This window comes from Aplidium turbinatum, chromosome 18, assembly GCF_918807975.1.
Source record: "Aplidium turbinatum chromosome 18, kaAplTurb1.1, whole genome shotgun sequence".
In the NCBI taxonomy this organism is placed as follows: domain Eukaryota; kingdom Metazoa; phylum Chordata; class Ascidiacea; order Aplousobranchia; family Polyclinidae; genus Aplidium; species Aplidium turbinatum.
In genome coordinates this window covers 8,135,431-8,155,085 of record NC_137489.1, presented here as the reverse complement: position 1 = coordinate 8,155,085, position 19,655 = coordinate 8,135,431, and the positions used below count along the sequence as shown (strand labels likewise).

General features: G+C 37.4%; 1 protein-coding gene across 5 annotated transcripts in view; it reads right to left on the bottom strand.

Moving 5' to 3' along the window:
* The window catches only part of LOC145787756 (inosine-5'-monophosphate dehydrogenase 2-like), a 33,094-nt gene extending 15,386 nt beyond the window's left edge, over positions 1–17,708 (bottom strand). For 3 of the 5 annotated variants that reach the window (XM_082599571.1, XM_082599575.1, XM_082599572.1), the window contains exons 1-7: positions 17,690–17,708; positions 15,479–15,580; positions 8,658–8,706; positions 6,751–6,852; positions 1,160–1,234; positions 782–853; positions 463–597 (exon numbers count right to left, since the gene is read on the bottom strand). In XM_082599571.1, the coding sequence (XP_082455697.1) occupies positions 463–597; positions 782–853; positions 1,160–1,234; positions 6,751–6,852; positions 8,658–8,706; positions 15,479–15,576 (531 nt within the window). In that variant the 5' untranslated portion in view covers positions 15,577–15,580; positions 17,690–17,708. Of the gene's footprint in view, positions 1–462; positions 598–781; positions 854–1,159; positions 1,235–6,750; positions 6,853–8,657; positions 8,707–15,478; positions 15,581–17,689 lie in introns of those variants that run through there. The other 2 variants (XM_082599573.1, XM_082599574.1) reach the window with 2 other exon arrangements.
* Between the last annotated feature and the right edge of the window lie 1,947 nt (positions 17,709–19,655).

The following is a 19,655-nucleotide window of genomic DNA, read 5'->3' as shown; positions in this document are numbered from 1 at the left end:
CTAGACTAAATCTACAAACAGCATTCGCTCTTCATTCTGTGCTCATTAATCTGTTGCACTTTGATGAACAGTTCTTGAAAATAGATTTACCTTGAATCGGCCAGAACAAAAAAAATTGTCAACCTCTGATAAGCCAAAGCTAGTGGAATTTTAAAATCCGCCAATAGTACTTTTGAGGTAGCAGTTCAGGCAAAATCTCCCGACTGCTAAAACCAGTGCAAAGTCTTCGTGTTAACTTCTGAGATTCACATGTCATGTAGGTCAAAAAAATTGTATAATGCTGATTGACGTTCGCCAGCAGCTGATGAACCTCAATCACAGTTCGCAAGCTGATGAGTCACATAAACCCTAGTGAAACATGTTGTGCTTAAAGCGAATAGCACCAAGCTGCAGAAGTTGTCATTACAAAAAATGATCCAATTGAGGGTTTTTTTCCATTGTATTGTTCTGCGTAACACTTACATCTTCCAAGAGTTTTCCTGTTTCATGCGGTTTCAGGAAATCAAAGTCTCGTGAAGAAACCAAACCGACCAAAGTCCCATTCTGAGAACCGTCGTCTGTGATTGGAATCCCAGAAAATCCGTACGTATTTTTAACCTGATAAAACAAGAACACCCTTCACAGACAGGTTACTGAACCTAACCAAAGCGCACCTTTTTATTAAGTTTGAACAGCGGAGCAATTCTGTTCTATACTTTTTAGAAAATGTACCACTCAAAATTTGTTGAAACATTATTATCACTAGCCTACTCAACTCACTATCCAACAACAACACACTTACTTCTATCACATCTGCAACGGTGGCTTTGGGACCCAAAGTTACAGGATTCTGAATAAAACCTTGTTCGTATTTCTGTGAATAACATCAATAGAAAGCAGCTTTATAAACAAACTTGCGTTTTCCCTGTCATTAACTTAAGTTCTATCATGTTCTATGTTACATAGGTGGAACAAAACACAAATATGTTCTATTTTAAATGACCCCAACAAGAAAAATGGTTTTCATTGACATGGTGGAATTGGTCAGGCTGCATTTCCTATCTTCATCCCATTTGGTAGTCTGAAACGTTGACACTTAGTATCAAAACTGTGACTGTTTCCTGTCAAATCAATAACTGTGCAAATCAACAAGAAAAACAATTAAAGTACGGAAACAAACCTTTACTCTTCTCACTTCAGCAGCCTGAAATTCAGGTGTGCAGTTGTGGTGGATGAACCCAACGCCTCCCATTAACTAAAACAAAGCAGAACGAAAAATTTATTACTTCTTCAGTAAGCCTATTTTGATCAACTGCCAATTACAATAAACATCAAAATATTTTATACCCTATTTCTCAGCAGTCCAGTGTGCCATGAATTCACAGTAAACACTGACGCTTCGGCAATGAGGTTGGGCTCATCCCAATTACATGCACAAATGTTCACCACACCAACATCCAATCAGAAAATCAATCCTTAGTTACAGGGGTGGTTCAACTTGCAGCACTGGAAGCAATATTTATTAAAACTTTTGATCAAGATTTATGCTGCCAAAAAGAATTCATCTATGCTATTGCCATGGATGGCCAACATGTCGATCGCAAACATCTACGATCGATCGTCAAGTTTCAACTGATTGGTCGCGTCACATTTTATGCTGACAAGATTTCCAAAATGCGGATTTTTCAATCAATATTCCTGAGAAAAATTGTCGATCAATTTACTTGGTTTGATAAATCCAATAATGGCTGGTAGGTATAAAAACACAATACCTGTCATGCATGGGTCTGCTACTATTGGGAGAGTCCGTTTCAGAGAATCCTATTCGGAGACAGCTTTTTTCGGAGAATTTTAAAATCACAGTGGCATAATGTATATTGAAGGAATTAGCTTACAATAGAGAAAGGAATGATCAACCAATTTAAAAGTTAGTATTAACAATCTTGCTTTCTGTTGCTTAACATTAAGATTAAGGTGTTTTTATAGTTTACATTTACATGATAATAGCAACCACACACCTTTTGAAGACTGAAAGATAATAGCACCCAACACTCTGGAAGTTGATTGACGGGTTCAAAGCGATCCAAAAATCAAGGGACACAGAGCATGCCCGCATGATAGCCGGCCATAATCCGCCATGGAAATTGAAATAATATAGAGATGCTGACGACCGCATCAAGAAACTTGTCGTTCGCTTCGATGGGCATAGCAATGTTACACCTCAGTCCATGTAGGACTCCCTATGTGGTATCAGCCATAATTTCCAAATGGACGCATGAACTGTTATTTTTTGTTTGTTTTGTTATTTGACATCGATTGAATCATCTTCGGCATTTTTGTATTGACTTGTTAAACTAGGGATTGGAATTTTCTAATAGTTGAGGGTTCGAATATATTCTAAGCTTGCATACAGACGGCGACGCAGGATACACGCAATGTCGATTTTGTGTGAGCAAACATTTTAATTTAATAGTTCAAATATTTTTGGCAAAATTTCCATTCAATTTATTTTTCTTTGTCAGAATGCAAAAGAAACGATATTGCGGAATAAAATACAAAATTCTCTAAATAAACAGAAGGCATTGTTGGATTTTCAAAAAATCTGCGAAAAGGGCTTTCTCCGAAAAAGGCTGTCTCCGAATCGGATTCTCCGAAACGAGCCGTTCAGGTCATGCAATTGCCAATTGAAGCACAGTATGATGTAACAAGTACGAATATCCAAGGGTAAAAATCAAAGTAGGCTAAAAAACATGTGTTTTCTGCCTAGGCAAAAAAGTACCAGCAACTTTCTGTAGTAGTTTGATAGCTGCTTGCGTATGGTGACTTGGTGAGGCTAGTTAATTTTACAAAGGTGTTTATGTGCATTTATTGCAGTCTTATTTATACTACTTATTTAATTGAAGCATATATTTACTGCTTAGTGCTGACAATATGTGCATACATAATTACATACACAATAATATACATGTGTGATAACCGATAAATGATATCTATTTATAGTGAAAGTGTCACAGCAAAAAGGTTGCTTAATAACTTCATCATTGACTGGTCGATCGCTAGTAATTAAGAAATTTTCTAGTTGATCAATTGAATATCAATGAAAAGTTGACCACCCCTGTTGTATTAGGTTGCTTTAAGGTCTGCATACATTAAATCAGTGTAAAAAAAGCCCGATTTGCTGAGTGGGAAAATGACTACATTTGAGCAAACAGTATTGGATTGAAACTGCTTTTCATTGCTTTAATATTATCACTGCTGAATACTAATAATTGATAAAATGATATTACCTTCAATGTTGCATATTTATTAGGGTGGGTCGAAATTTGGACTTTTCTCCGATTTCATTGCTACAAACTTTTTTTCTTGCAAACAGTCATAAAACGACATTCCTGAAAGTTTGAGTTTGATCGGACATCGTCTTCATATCTAAAAATCGCGATTTATAAAGGTATCTGAAGCGATTTTTTCGAGGCTTGAAAATGTATATATTGTTTTTAATAGGAAGTTGTTTTCACGAGATTTGAAAACGTCACAACTTACTTAATTCTTATTGTAAAAAGATGATTTATGCGTTAACAGATTCAATACAATTAGGAGAACCCAATTCATTGTGTAGGCTACTGATTCCGAAAAATGATGACGTCATTAAACAGTAATTTGCAAATAGCGATAAAACTGATAATCCTACATGCTTCATTTCTAAGTTATTTGATAATGAATTGATGTACTTTTAAAACATAAACATCATGCTGGTGTTTGATGACGTCATATACATTATTAAATTACATTTCAGTATGATGGCTTCTGGAAAATACTGCGTGTTTGTGATAGATAATGGATCGTTATTATCAATTAGTTATGATTCGCTTGATTTTAAATAACAATATTGCTCTTCAAAGATTTGTTCCACACTGCCTTTCCGGGTGTGCAAAATAAGCATTCTTTTTAACATATATACGTATTTCAACGCAATGTCTCGAATTTTATCAGGCAAAAGTGAACAGCACTGCAATGATTTAAGGATATGCTTTGGTCCGTCTTTGTACAGTGGTTCACATTTTATATTGAACCAACATGGGGCATATTGAATGACTATACGCGCAACAATTATTTTCAAGTTTTCTGCAATGTCACTTGGCAATTTGTGATCACTGATGTATAGTTTGTAGCAACGTGAAACGAAAGTTAGCCACCACGAATGATTTAAAGGACCAATCTTTGCATACATCAGTTTAGATCAGGGGTGGGGAACCTTTTTAGTATTGCGGGCCACATAAAATAAGAAATAACACAGGCGGGCCACTAAAAATTTCGAAATTTTATTTACAGATAAAAAAATGCAGCAAAGTAAACAATGATTTATTTCACTTTCAAAGCTAGTGGGATGGCTGAAAAGTTTTATTTTTGGTGAGTCGTGTGATGTCTGCTGACCCGGAAGATTTTGCAACTCTTAACTGCATCTCCACGTTTTTATCAGTCAGTCTGGAGCGAAGTCGACTTTTTGTAAGATTCAATTTGGAAAAAAACTGCTCGCAACGCTAGGTGCTTCCGAACAGAGACACATATTTCAAAGCATGTTTTAGCATGACTGGAATCAGCATTTATGTAGCGTTGAAAAAAGGTGAGCAGTGGAATGTTTTAGTACATCACTTTCAACGTACCGTCACTCTGGAGCTATACTATTTCATGTTGGAAATTACTAGGAACATCAGTTGCAACCACATTGAAAGGAGAGGCAAAAATATCTAACTCCATTTCTTTACTCTTTATGTCCAAAAATCTTGCATTAAATGTCTCCATCAGATTGACACATACAGTCATACATGGGCATATTTGGCTGTTGTAGAAGGCTTTTGCTCTTGCAAGGTAGGGAAATGTGCGGTGTTATTGTTTTCAAGTTGTTATTGTTTTCAAGTTGCCAAATTGGACTAGTATCCACAGATGTAGTTTAGCTTCAAATGATTTCACTTTTGCAAACAAGGAGTTCAACAGCTGACTCGGTCCCTGCAACTTGACGTTAAGCTCGGAGAGGTGCTTGCTAATGTCAACCATAAACGCTAGGTCACACAACCATTGGCTATCACTCAAAACGGCATGGTTTCCCTGATTATTCTTGAACTGATCGACTTCGTTTCGCAACAAGTAAAAGCGTGTAAGCATGTCGCTACGACTCAGCCAACGAACTGCACAGTGGTAGACAAGGTCGTGATAATCAGTATTCAGATCTTCCAGTAATTGCAACAAGCGACTGTTCAAACCTCTGCTTTTGATGAAATGGATGCATTGTATCACTATTGGCATGACATTACTGAGCTGAACTGATTTCGCGCACAAGTTTTCTTGGTGAATGAGACAGTGGCATACCACTAAAGTCATAGAAGGCCATTCGCAATATACCGAGAATGCAGAGCCTACTCTTTTTTTGAGCTTTTGTTTCAATATATTTTGGGTAAAGAAATTTTGACCCGGGCCACATGGAGCAGTCACGCGGGCCAGATTTGGCCCGCGGGCCGCAGGTTCCCCACCCCTGGTTTAGATGAAACATAGCCATTCCTAATGGCATTGGTAATCTCGTACAGATACCTTTGATCAGTCGATAGATCTTTTACTACGTGCTCCGGTAGCAAACGATTTCCTGGCCCCATCTTCACAGGCACAAATAAAAGGTTGACTTCTTCAAATTCAACTCTATTTAGAAGCTTTCCTATTGGCCCTTTAAATGGTGTGTCACCACTGGTAGGTCCATCTAATGTAGCGAAGACGTGTCGAAGGGGTAACTCATTGGCTGCAACTGTGCAACATGCATACCACCTCACACCAACCAAACATACCAACTCACACGATGATCAAGGCGTTGTTTCAGTCCAGTTATCACACCTGATTTAAATCCAGTGTTTACATTCACGGAATCACACCCAACTACTTTGACACAATGCACCATATTATATTTTTTGATACAGTCCACGAGAACATTTGTAATAGCTTCAGCTGTTCCTAATATTGGACTGACAGCAGTTAAATACTGATTTCCAGGTTTCTAAACAACACTGTAGTGTTCTACGCGAACAAAAATCTTGCCACCTGTTCTTGATGTTATCTTAACAGTTTCATCTTTATAATGTATGTGACGTCATCAATTACGTCATCAAGTACCAGCATGATGTTTATGTTTGGAAAGTACATCAATTCATTATCAAATAACTTAGAGATGAAGCATGTAGGATTATCAGTTTTATCGCTATTTGCAAATTACTGTTTAATGACGTCATTGATGGCGTCATCATTGTTCGGAATCAGTACACAATAAATTGGATTCTCCTAATTATATGGAATCTGTTGACGCATAAATCATCTTTTTACAATAAGAATTAAGTAAGTTATGACGTTTTCAAATCTTGTGAAAACAACTTCCTATTAAAAACAATGCATTTTCAAGCCTCGAAAAAATCGCTCCAGGTACGGTACCTTTATAAACCGCAATTTTTAGAAATGAAGACGATGTCCGATCAAGCTCAAACTTTCAGGAATGTCGTTTTATGACTATTCGCAAGAAAAAAAGTTTGTAGCAATGAAATCGGAGAAAAAGTCCAAATTTCGACCCACCCTAGTATTTATGCTACCAGGCACACAAACTAAATGATCACAACAAAGTACGAATAATCCTACGCTTCTGTTTTTTACTTACACATTTATCAGCTGAACGTTGCCAATTAGTATTGCTAGACAAGCACAAATAAAAAATAAAAGAAATAACAAAACAAAACTACTTACAGCCATTCCAATGGCCATATCAGATTCTGTGACTGTGTCCATTGGGGAAGATAAAAGAGGAGTTTTGATGGTTAGTTTTTTCGAAAGAGCGGAAGATAAATCCTGCAATGATAAACAAGTAAGAATAGCTCTTTAACTCCAACTACATTCAAAAGAAGTGTGCTGTAAAATCACAATCAGTGAAATAAAGTGTAACCATAGGCGCCTAACTATTTTTTTGGCCGTGGGGGCGAAAGCGTGTTTCACCAGCAGCAACGTAAATTCAGCGAAATGTCATGCAGATGGATGACGTAATTATATCGTCACACTAGAATTGCTTTTATTGCCACACTCGGAGTTATCGCTACGTTCGACCTACGGTTAATTATTATAAACAAAACTCGACCAAAACACATGCTATGCGTCTGCGTTGGCTAGCGGTTGATGGACTGCGATTCTTTAAGCTAAGCACAACATAAAGTTTAGCAACGAACTAGATTTATTAGCATGAAACAAGAGACGAAAAGGTTTACTAAAAGGTATTGTCTGTAAATGGAATGAAAATACTAACTTGATCATACGCTTGAAAATATACCTGTTGAAAGCAAAATCATTCAGTTCAGTTCAGTTGGTTTTATTTCTGACCATCATATCAAAACAATACACGTCAGCATAGCAAAGGTCGAGAAAAAGGTAGAAGCGACAAAACGCGAACGTTAAAACGTGCTTGAGACCGAAGTGAGTTGCATTAATTCAACAGCACGTCACCTTGAATAAATTTAAAAGTTGCTGACATCCGTAAACAGCCCTTGAAAAATAGTTACGGAGAGACGCTTGATTAAGTTTTCGACTTGACATTGCTCCCTTTTCACTACAATATCGCAACTTATCGCAGACCAGCTTTCAAGTTTCAATTCGCTGTAATACGCCCGTTTTCGTGTTGCAGATGAAACAAAATATGCGCATATTCCCCGCCTTTGATCGGGTTTCTATGGCAACGGTCGTGTGTGCGCCATGCAGTTTGCGCGAGTCCATTGTTGCGTTGGTTATGCCACGTGTGCGCAATGCGGTTTGTACCAGCCCTTGTTACGTTGGTTAGTGGTTACCTCGGGCCGAGACTTCAAGTTCATTTTCACAGCAAGCGATTCACTGCCGCGACAATTCTCTGCAGAGGTTTCGACTTTCGAAAGCGACATCGAGTCTGTTTGCATGCGCATAAAGCTAAACGCACGCTGCGTCAACGTAGCAAATTATGTTGTTTTTGGGTGCATTCAACATCTGATGACATTGAATCGACGCAATATGGTAGATTTTTGCTATATCTCAGGCAGCAAAATCAGTCATTTTACATTGATTCAACGTCTGCAGACGTTAAATCAATGTAAAAATGACAGATTTTTTTGTCTGGTGTGGGATTGTAGCATAGCTACTCGTTCTAGTGATTATTTAGCGCGAAGCTGTTGCGGTTTGCATTTAAAAATGTTTTCCTGCTGCCGATCGCTAGTTCATCTATTGTTTTATGTATCAATGCAGCATAAAACGTTGCTCCCACGCATAAATATGCGTGGGGGCCTGGTCCCCACGGGTTAGGCGCCTATGAGTGTAACAACACGAAAGTCAAGACATAAAGGACTGTGTGAGGCAAATCAAATCAAAGAATATTTTGAACACTTTTTTACTTAACAAATATTTGACTAGGGGTGTTTGTAAAAGATTTTTGTTTGGGTGAAATAACATGAAACAATTTTTTGAATAATGCATTTGCCTGCTTCAGTTTAAAATCAAGGGAAGAAAAAATGTGTCCATCTGTTTTAAAAGCAGACAGTTTTTTTTTCTTCCTATTTTTCATAGCAAGTTAATCGTTATGCACGAAACTAGAATTTGAATAGAGGCTAAACTTAACAGTAAAATTGTAATATTGTACTCACGACTTGATCAGCAGCAAAATCAATGAATCCAGGTAAAATAAGAAAGTCACTATAAAAGTGCAATTAAAAGTATTAAAAAATGTAAATCGGTTTATACCATAGATTACATCATTAACACACAAACTGATTCGCACTCACACAAATACACATAGGCGTAGAGTAAGGGGACAGTGCAAAGGTGCTTCGCACCCCCTGCACCTATCAGTATTGACATACAATGAGGAAATTTCAAAGCAGAGCGTAGAGTAACTTTCGCTGCTGGAATAGTCATGTAACAATATTCACAGCAATAAAAAGTAAACCCGCTAAATTAGATTTTTGCGTTATTTTCAACAAGGGGTCCGGCTGTGGGATCAATTATGATTCTGCAACAGAACGCATTGTTTTGTTATCAGATGCACGAGAATCGAAATCCACTCAATAACACATGAACATTCAACACTGGCAGACATTGAATCAATGTAAAAAATAAGCTAATGTCCACCAGAGCCAGCAATTGTTTATTCGGGCGAAAAAGCTTATTCAGTAGTGCAAAGGAAAAACTGTAACTTCTGACCTGAGTGGTTGAACTCAAACAAAACTAGGCAACCAAAATGTGCTATTTTGACTCCCCACGATGTTCTTCAATAGTTCGCAATGTGTGAGAATTAAATCGAAAACCGATAAAAGAAAAGGAGTTGGTCTTGGTCGCAGATATTGCCTGCATTAACGACGTCTCCTACCGCCATTATCACCTAGCCAACGTGACATCATTGTTTTATGCGGCCGCTAAGGTTTAACATCGACTTTAACAATCATGGAATGTTACGTAATAAGAACGATTATGACCTACACGCAAAAAAAATGATTGGTTAACCAGTGTATAAAGTTTAGAATTTACAAGAAATCATTAAATTTGAAAATTAAGTTTGAATCACTGCAAATAAATGTATTCAAAACTTTTACTTCGGCCGATGCTATTTCACATTCACAATCCGTAATCTACCTCGGCAATGATTTTGCCACAGCAAAAATGCATTAATTTTGAAGGCTGCCGAGCTTGAGACAACAGCTTGTCCCGTGTAGGCTATAAGTCAAACCCGTTTTTTAAGATGAAAGTCACTTGCAAAAATCTCGACCTATACTCAAGTATACACGGTATTTGATGTTTATGCGTATGATATTCTGCGGAATGGCCCGTTTCGGTGAGTCCGATCCCTTAACGGGGGATTTTTTCAATTTTTTTTTAAATTATCGGGTACCGTAGCCTAATTATCATTGCCGTTTTAGGGTTAGGGCTTAGAGGTTAGGAACTCATCGAATCGGACTCACCGAATAGTAGCAGACCCGATATTCTGATATGACCACACTTGCACCCCCGGTAACTTCTAAAACTCTACGCTTATGCAAATACACATATATATTTTGGATTCAACATACTAATCTCTCAGTGTAAAACAATAACACACAACAGTACAGGGACGGAACCAGAAAGTAGCCTTGGGAGCAGTGGCGCCGCCAGACCTTCAACATTGGGGGGGCAAAATATTGACAGTGCAAGACAGTAGCATAGTAAAAAATTTTGAAAAGGGGGGTGTTGACAGCCGGCGAGCGAAGCCCGAAGGCGACACTTTGCGGCGGGGGGTCTGGGGGGCCTCCCCCAGAAAATTTTGAAAAATTACTTTCAGTTTGGTGCATTCAGAGAGCATTTTCAACAAAATTGTGGGTATGAATATTTCTGTAAAATGGTGCTGTCCGGTGGCATAGCAAAAGGATAAGATCATGTTTTCTTCGGCATTTTTCGGAAATAAAGCTAAGTCTCTATGTTTTCTTGTTACTAATTCCAGACTGAGATATTTGAATGTTTGGTATTGGCAAAATTCGCTCTTTTAATGCAGTTTCGTTTAAAATTAGGCAAACTTTGTTTTTGAGACATAGGTTGATTGCTTTTTTTTGCGAGATTATGACAGTTTTATTATTTATCAATTTTCTCCTTGGTTGATTCAAAAAACGATCTTATTCCGGTAAGTCACTAACTTTTATGCTCTGAAGTCAACCCAAAGTTTAGAAAATGTAACGTCATAGAGGTCATACATCTTGATGAGTGTCAAACAAAAAGCTTTGAGACAATGAAGTTACTTTAGGCTATTTCTGATATATTCAAGTTTTGTATAACGAATAGCTGTTTAGATGTTAATCTAGATCGAACAAGCGATCTCAGCAGTTGCAGATGGCTTGCATCCTTGCACAGTTTGACGAGAAATTACATCATAGGCTAAAACTTTTCTTGTAAACACTGTATTAACATCCGTAAATTCAATTTGAAAGGTTGAAACCCCCGAACCCCCCTCCCTTGGCTACGCCACTGGTGCAAGACATGCAAGACAGTGGTATATTATTTTATTTCTCTTGTTTTCTACCAGGGCTGGAAAAAATGTTTAGCTTCCCGCGAATCTGTTTTTTAGAGAAAAAATTTCCCGCGGCTTACAATCACGATGCTGAGAACCTTATATTTTACTGATCTCCAGAGCTGACGTAAACCTTAAAAGTCATGTCGACATATTCTTGATGCCCCCCTTATCGAAAATTGTTCTTTGTATTACCGCTTTGAAGGAGGATTACGACTATGAACAAAAGAATAAATTTTAAACTTCATTTTGAATTGAAAAGACATGACGTAATGTCTTCCAACCTTAGTTATATATTTTTTTCATTACGTAACGTCTTGTAGAAATAAATTGAAAATCAGTATGATCACTCAAAATGAAAGCAATGGGACTACGAATCCTCACTAAACCAATCAATCAATGGTCTTGTTGCACTGAAGATGACAACCTTATATTTTACTGATCTCCGGAGCTGATGTAAACCTTAAGGCATAGATCTGTTGACTCAATGCAAACCCTTTGAAGGTTGGGGGGGGGCTGTCAATTCAACTTTTTTGTATCAACAGTTGTATCTCTAAAACCACTGAGGCTGCGACTACGAGATTTCTTGACTTTTCCTAACTTTTATTCACCTCTATTGAGCTGAAATTTTGAGCGAATAAAGGTTATATAGTCAAGTGGGGTAAAAAAAAATAGTGGGGTTATTGGGGTAAAAAAAAACACTCACCATCTCACATCTAAAATGAGTAGATATTCACTCAACTTTTTTAGTGTCTGTTTAAGTGGTCTTTGGAGATTACTTTGAGGGGTAGAGGAAAAAGATTGGATTTGACAAAGAAGAGCTATGTTAAATAGAGTAAATATGGCCTGCAAAGGGTGCAAAAAAAGGTTCGGAGGAGTTTATTAAAGGTTTTTGCTAAATTTTAGTGATAGGTAGTATGAATGTTTTAATGTTATATTGTGAGTACTATGTTGTGAGGCTACTAGATGCAACAAAGACTGGGGCCTCCAAATGTTTGTGTAAATTATTATTGAGGTGTTTTTTTTTACCCCAATAAAATTCGTTGATTTGGGGTAAAAAAAAACAGTGCATTTTATGGAATGTTTTGGCTTTGTATTGGTGTTATGTCAACTGCCAAGCAGTATATCATTAAAAAATACAAAAACAAACTTCTGGATGCATCAGTGCCAATGTATGCATGTGTTATGCACAATCAATTGATGTTTTCTGGAGTTGGGGGTCCGAGCTTAAGGTTAGTGTTGCGGGTTAGTCGATCAATAGCGCAGATTGAGAGTACAGAGTGATCCATTGATTGATAGTGCACAACACATACAATCATACATACACAAACTGTTGTTTTATTTCCTGTCTGTTGTTTTTTAGTTGTATGTTCATTCACAAACTGCTGGTTGATTTTTTAGGATTCACAATCCGCGAAATTTAATCGCCCACTTGCATGTTCAAACCAGAGCTGCAGATAAAATTCAGGATGGCGTGCATAAGTATACTAGACACAATTTTTTGTCTTGCTGCTGTTTTTATTACAGTAATGAGACTTTGCGATTTCAGAATGTGTATTTTAATAAAAAGTGCATACAAAAATTGTGGGCAAAATCGTTTACATCATCATCATGACCCATCCGGTCAGTTTCGAGTATGGGTTCAGCATCTCTCACAGTCCTTGATATATGAGTTACACAAAGCTTCTTTCCTCTGGTGGAAAATCATTTACATTACATATGAAATCAATAGCAAAACATATGAAATCAATATTATAATAATAAAGAAGAAGAAGCTGCTATACTAACAGGTGTTTTTTTTTACCCCATGAAAATTTTTTTTACCCCAAAGCTGGGGTAAAAAAAAATTCAGGTATTTTGGGCATAATTTCCAAACCAGTTAATGGATTTAAAAAATTTCATTGGGGGATGATAGACATACATGGTCTGCATATTGTGACCAACTTTAGTGGTCATACTTGATAAGCTAAAAAATCTAGGACAACCTTTCTGAAAAAATTTTTTTTTTACTCCACTTGACTATAAATTGAAAGATATATATAAGGCATTTCTCAGCACATCCTCTGAAATATTTCATATTCTATTGTGAAACATTTTCCCACCAGCTGGATGAAAGTAATTAATTTGGCCCATGTCTCGTTAATTTTAACTGTTTCACAGCGTGAAGGCAGGCCTCGAAATTCACGGCGGACACGGCGGTCATGTCCGCCGTCACAGCATGTGATGTCCGCGGGAAATTCCATCTAGAACGGTCATATTCGTCCGCCGAGAAATATCGATAGAAATCGTCATTGCATAGCACGAACAATTGTTGCGAATATATAATTTCCAGTGCATTCTAGCGCGCATCTAGAAAATGTGAATACTATATCCCTTGGCTTCCATTCAAGCAGGAAAACTTTCGATATTTACGATTGGTGACATTGAATTAGCGTAACAAAGGTGAATTCTTCGCCGATGGGAGTATCGGTACTTTTACACTAATCACGCGCAACTTAGTTCAAGTCTTACATCACAATGTCTGGCTTTGATCTGCGAGTAATATTGATAAGGCAAGGTTGGTTACAAAATTAGATTATACGAGTCGGCTATTACAGCAAGATGTAGCAAAATTTGTTTAGTTTTGGTATTACTGTACGGTAAGAAAAAACAGGCCCAGGGAAAATTCACTTTTACTCACATGACGCGCAAAATTAAACCTAAAGAAAAAATGTTAGTGAAACTTTGCCAAACAGAAAATAGTAGCGTTTCAGTGCAGAAGTTTTCCGACTCATGCGCATTGCGCAGAGCATTGTGACGCAAGAAGCCACACGACCTCGTTCGGCGTAAGTTAATTAGTTATGCGCGTATTGAACAGCTACACGGCGCTTTGACTCTTCAAGTACACGTCGTTGTTTTGATGAAAGCTTTTCAGAGTCAGTGACTTCGCTGAAATTTTGAAAAGCCTTTTAATCCGTAGCTATAGTTCTCAAATGGCGAAGAATTATCAAGATAAACTGATTAAGCATGACGATCGACGCTAAAACTGGTGTGTCCGCCGTGAGACTTAATTTGTCCGCCGAGATAGCTGCTCAGACCGGACACGTTTGTCCGCCGTCAACAAAAACAAATTTCGAGACCTGTGAAGGGCATTGGCTATATGTAAAATAATGTAAAAAAAATTAATCACAACATTACTATGCACGTTCTTCATTACTCTACCAAGACATAATGTGTAAACTCACGCTACAAATTACACTCATAAGTGACCGCAACATTTCAACGTATATGAGCAGTTCTAAAATTCACATAGTTTTAATTTTCGGATATGCTCAGCGTGAATAATTTTACAAAGTGAATCCCAAATTTTGAAACCGTGCCAAAATAACAGAGATATCACTCCCCCCCCCAAACTGAGCAAGACTCCAGGAGCCCAACCTTCTAAGGGTTAAAAGTCATGTCGACTTATTCTTGATGCCGCCCTTATCGAAAATTGTTCTTTGCAGTACCGCTTTGAAGGTGGATTACGATTATGAACAAAAGAATAAATTTTAAACTTCATATTTGTATTGAAAATACATGACGTAATGTCTTCCAACCTTATCACATTTTTTTCATTACGTAATATTTACCACCACCAAACCACTTTTGACGATCGAATTTGTTAATTTATTATTCGGTAAAATGTTTAGATGATGTCACGTCATTACGCCGATTTGAGATATAATTTCATTCATGACGTCGTATGGATGAAAAACTTTTACAAGTTTTATAGCCTACTCTGCTGAGATTAAAGAAGAAACATAAATGATAAATATTGGAGAAATTGAGTCTCCTTTACAACTTACGGTAAGAATCGAACAACTCAAAACTGCTGAAACAAACGTTTTGTTTAAGTGAAAGAATCACTGCAAGCAACCAATGCCAAAATGCGCGCGGAAGAAGTCATGGGAGTGTGAGGTATCAAAAATTTAACAGGTTGTTATTTTTCTACATCAATATGACGTTAGTTAAAAATTTAAAAAGTCTATACCTTTGCTTCTGTAGAAAATCTTTTTATCTACTTTACACTTTAGTCATCAAGGTTTTCCATACTTTTTTTTAAAGAGAGAGCTTGCTTGCTGCTCGACAGCTGCTCGCCTGCCTCCCCCCTGCCGGCGCCACTGCTTGGGAGGGATTTCAATAAAATGCAAAGTGTATAGGCCTATTTCAACGTTGCATATACGGCACACCATGAATGAAGATAATTTTTTGTGTTTTAGACTTTAGAGGGAGCGATCAACCTAACCGCTTCCTTCTGGGTCCTCCACCGCAATAGTGTTCAAAATATTAGCCTATAGAAAAACAATCGTTAAAAGGAAAAGCAACATATTTGTACAGTAGTGTCAAACAACATTTGACAAATAAGGCCTAACTTTATTTCTACAACATTTTTATGCTCATATTGTTACTTACTTGTATGTGAGACCATCTCCACATGCAAGCATCTGGTTGGCAGTCATTCCATCTTCTGGAACATAACTAGTTTCACCACTAATTAAGTATTCTGCCATTTTTCTGAAACATTAAATATGTATAGCAATTATGACGAACTTAATTGTGTCAAGCATAGCAAATAAATCAGTAAATTTGGGCTCATGGTGCAAGCAGTCTACATTTTCGATGTATGACACCATGCTGCCAACCTAGAAAATGGTCAACCACAGTCTACACTCTACAAGTACAGTAACACTCAGTAAATGCGACATGTCATATATGCGTGCGTGACTCCGCGAGCGGTGATTGTTGATTGATGGCAGGGTTGTCAGACAGCTTTTGAGAAAAAGAGCAAATAATGTCGAAAAAAGGGCCAAACTGGGTAAAAAAAAACAAATTGTTCAATAATGTTAATAACGTTGCTAATAATTATTAGTTATTTACTGTACGTGATTGAAAGATGAATAAGCACTCTGCTTTACAACATCTCATATATTATTATTATTATAATAACGTCAATAGCGTTACAACATTACAATAACACAGTCTACATTCTACAAGAACAATTCCAAATCTTCATCTTCTACAGTGTTTCCACTCGAATCTTTGGCATTGGCAGAAACATTGTCAGCTAAACACTGTCTAAAAAATCGTAATAACACTTTTCAGTCTCAATTTCCGAAAGACATTTATTTAAATAGCTAGTTTGATAGTAGCCTATGTGCCAACTGCTTCCAAAAAGAGCCAAATATTGAAAACAAAGGGCCAAGGGGCCAAACAATTCTTTTGGGGGCCAACTACGGTACCTCTAAAAAGGGCCAAATTTCACAAATTTGGCCCCAAAAGGGCCAATCTGGCAAGCTTGATTGATGGATAGAGAAAGTGGCTTGTAAACGTCACCATGCGGTTGATAAAATAAGTATTATGTAACCATGCGTAAACTTTCTTAGCAAAACATCAGGTTGTGTGTGTTTTTATTTCTGACCACCAGAACGAAAATAATGCTTGATGCAGCCTAACCGTATAACCAGTAGCGGAGCTAGCATTTCCAGCACCAAGAGACTACGAAACTGTTCAACAGCAAGGTAATGGCTTACTATAAAAAATGCCTGCCTCTGCACACTAGTGTGTATGAATGTGTAGTTAGATTTACTGTGATGGGGTGGTGGCTGACTAGATGACTGCTTATGGTCTTTCGCTACCATCCTGATTGCGCCATAATCTAACCAACAGTTGTACAATGCATTGTTTTGACAATTACATTTTACTCTGATTATTTGTTAATATATGGCGCTGTTAAAACAAAATAAATTGACTTGACTTGACTTGACTATAAAATAAAATGGCTTACCAATAGGCTATGAAGCTTTCTAACTCTTGGTGCTAAAATGGACTCCAGTTGCATGAAAATGGCAAACATTTACATGAACTAAAATTACAGCATTTGGTCGGTTGCCGAGGAACGTCAGATCTGGATCCTGTAGGCTATGAATGTGTTGTAAGTTTACGTTTATTTTTTGTATGTTTGAATGTTTGTACGTTATGGTTTCTCTGCTCGGCGCGCTTTACCTTTTTTTTTTTTATTCTTGAATGCTCATGTTTTGATTTTTCTTGTTTTGTAAGTTATTGGTTGTGTAAGGTTCAGTTGCCCCCGCATGGCTTCATCAACTGGTAGCCTACACTTCCGGTTGCTTTACGTATGTGGAACAGACTGGTTCTTTCAACTAATTCGCCTACTTTAAACTGTTAGGTTTGATGGCCGTGCTTAATTGACTTTCATCTAGCCTATGTACGCTAACCTCTAATCTAAATCTACATCGCATGCCCGCTATAAACTCACGGAGATACTTTACTGATCTAACAGATGCATCAGTAACTAAACTTTTATGGTTTTGCCACCTTTTCCTTTTGTTGGTTTTGTTCCTGTAGGCTACTCTATTTCTAACTTCATTGTCTACTAGGCTACTGTTGTATTTCAAAAAAAAAAAATTAAATTAAATTTTAGAAACTTAAAAATAGTTTGACTCAAGACTAAAAGGCTGAAATTTGTTTAAGTTTTGCATCCATAAAAACGAAATGCAAAGAGCCTACAGTTGTCTAACAATGCTAACATTAGACTACCTAGCTGAGATATTTTTATCTTTTAACTACGGTACATCAAGCTTGATGGTACTTTAATGAGACACTTACTCTGAAAACGTTTTCTCCAGAATTTTGTTGAAATATTCCCTTGTTCTTGAATAGGATGATGGGAGCAAGGAGTGATCTGAAATGTCACATGGCTGACTTCCCTTGCAGTTTATGTCATCAATACAGGTTGCACTTAGCAAAGTTGCCGTAGGCCTACCGTTATTGCCATTCATTTCTTCCAATCAACCACGTTACCGTACCAAGTTAAAGTAAAATCACACTTTACGCAAGATTATCTGTAACAAGGGTCAAGATTCTATTTAAATAAGTGTTGCTTCTGATGATTGTTATCAAACATGAAACGTTTCTGAGCGCATAACTTATCCATGTCAGTTTTTCTGTAATTGTTTCAGCTCTGCTTGCTGCGTTGAGCACTCTGTTTGCAATTGCTACAATTTATCCCTGAAATATATATAGGCTAGGGGAAGGTGGGGTGAGTTGAGCAATGGGGTAAGTTGAGCAACCCCTAGTTCCGGGAAAACGGAACAGCTAAAACGAATTTTTCCGTCACCAAGTTATTTTACCCATAATGCCTTTTAAGCCACTGTATCGATCTAAACAACTGGAAGCTTTGTTTAGGAATGGTTGCACTTTTTTGAGTTTAGGTGCTTAGGAGTAAATATTTGGTAGCGGCGGAAATTTCTGTTTATTGAATTATTAGTAGAGATAGATGAAATTCGTTTCGCAATTGAGGTAGACGTTACATCTGCCTCGGCTTGTAGCCAATAATGCAATACAGTTTTCTAGCAGTTTTTGAAAAAATTAACTTTTTAAAAAAATGGTGGAGATGGGGATTGGGGTAAGTTAAGCAATTGCTCTTGAGGTAACTTGAGCAGTTGCTCAACTTACCCCAGTAAGTAACTTAAGACAGCTGATCAGGTCAAACCAGCTAATTATCTTGTTTTTTCTTTCCTTTTCATGTTAAAGCTACAATTGATGTACAGGTTACCTTTTCTAATATATTGCTTGGTCAGTTAAATACAATGCCATGTATAGGCCTATATCAAAGAAAAACAAACAGGGGAAACATTCAAGATGCTGTGCTGAGGAGTGCAGCAGATGATGTTACAAATTTAAATCCGTAAATGCTGCGTCTATTGATCATGGTATTAAACGGATGACGCTGACTCGTTACATGAATCGAGTGAAGAATGCCGTCGCTGCCGATAATGTTATAGCCTATGCCCTATGGTGATATATTGAAAACTGGGGCAACCACCCCCCTCCCTAGATGCGAAAACCAAAAACATATTCTGAGTGGTAAATCAATGGCCCAGTTGCAATAAAAACATGTATTAATACTAACTCTGCAACTTAAGAAATTGAAGTTGTCTTGATTTCTTATTAATGTAAGCAATCAATGCCTTAATTCATTGTTGCTCAACTTACCCCATGCTGTTGCTCAACTTACCCCACAAAAAAGGGTGGGATAAGTTGAGCAACTTTCACAAAACTACTCAGATCAGATGAAATATAAGAGACAAGAAAAATATTTTTGCTTTGAAACAGGGCCAATGAGCATACCTTTAACATCCATGACAAAAATATTCTCTGAAACCTGACGCATTTTCAAGAAACGGGTTTTTATAAAAACCTGCTCAACTTACCCCACCTTCCCCTACCGGTAACCAATAGCCTACAGAGGTGGCAAGATCACCAGTTGTGCAAAATGGATCCATATAGATTGGAATGCCATGAAAAATAAACGGAGGAATTGATACTTTCTAGTTTAACAGTTTAAGACGGACTAAAACAACAGTAGGCCTATTGGTAAAGAGCGTAGTCCGGGGGTAAAGGGGGCAATCCTTCCCCCCCAAAAAAATATTTTACATAACAATACAGCCTTATTTGACAAAGTTTTACTAACGATTCATGGGTTTTATCAAGTAACAACTACACTGTAAACATTTTACTACTCGCACATTCTACTTTACTATCAGTAGGCTACACGCATGATAGCCTTATT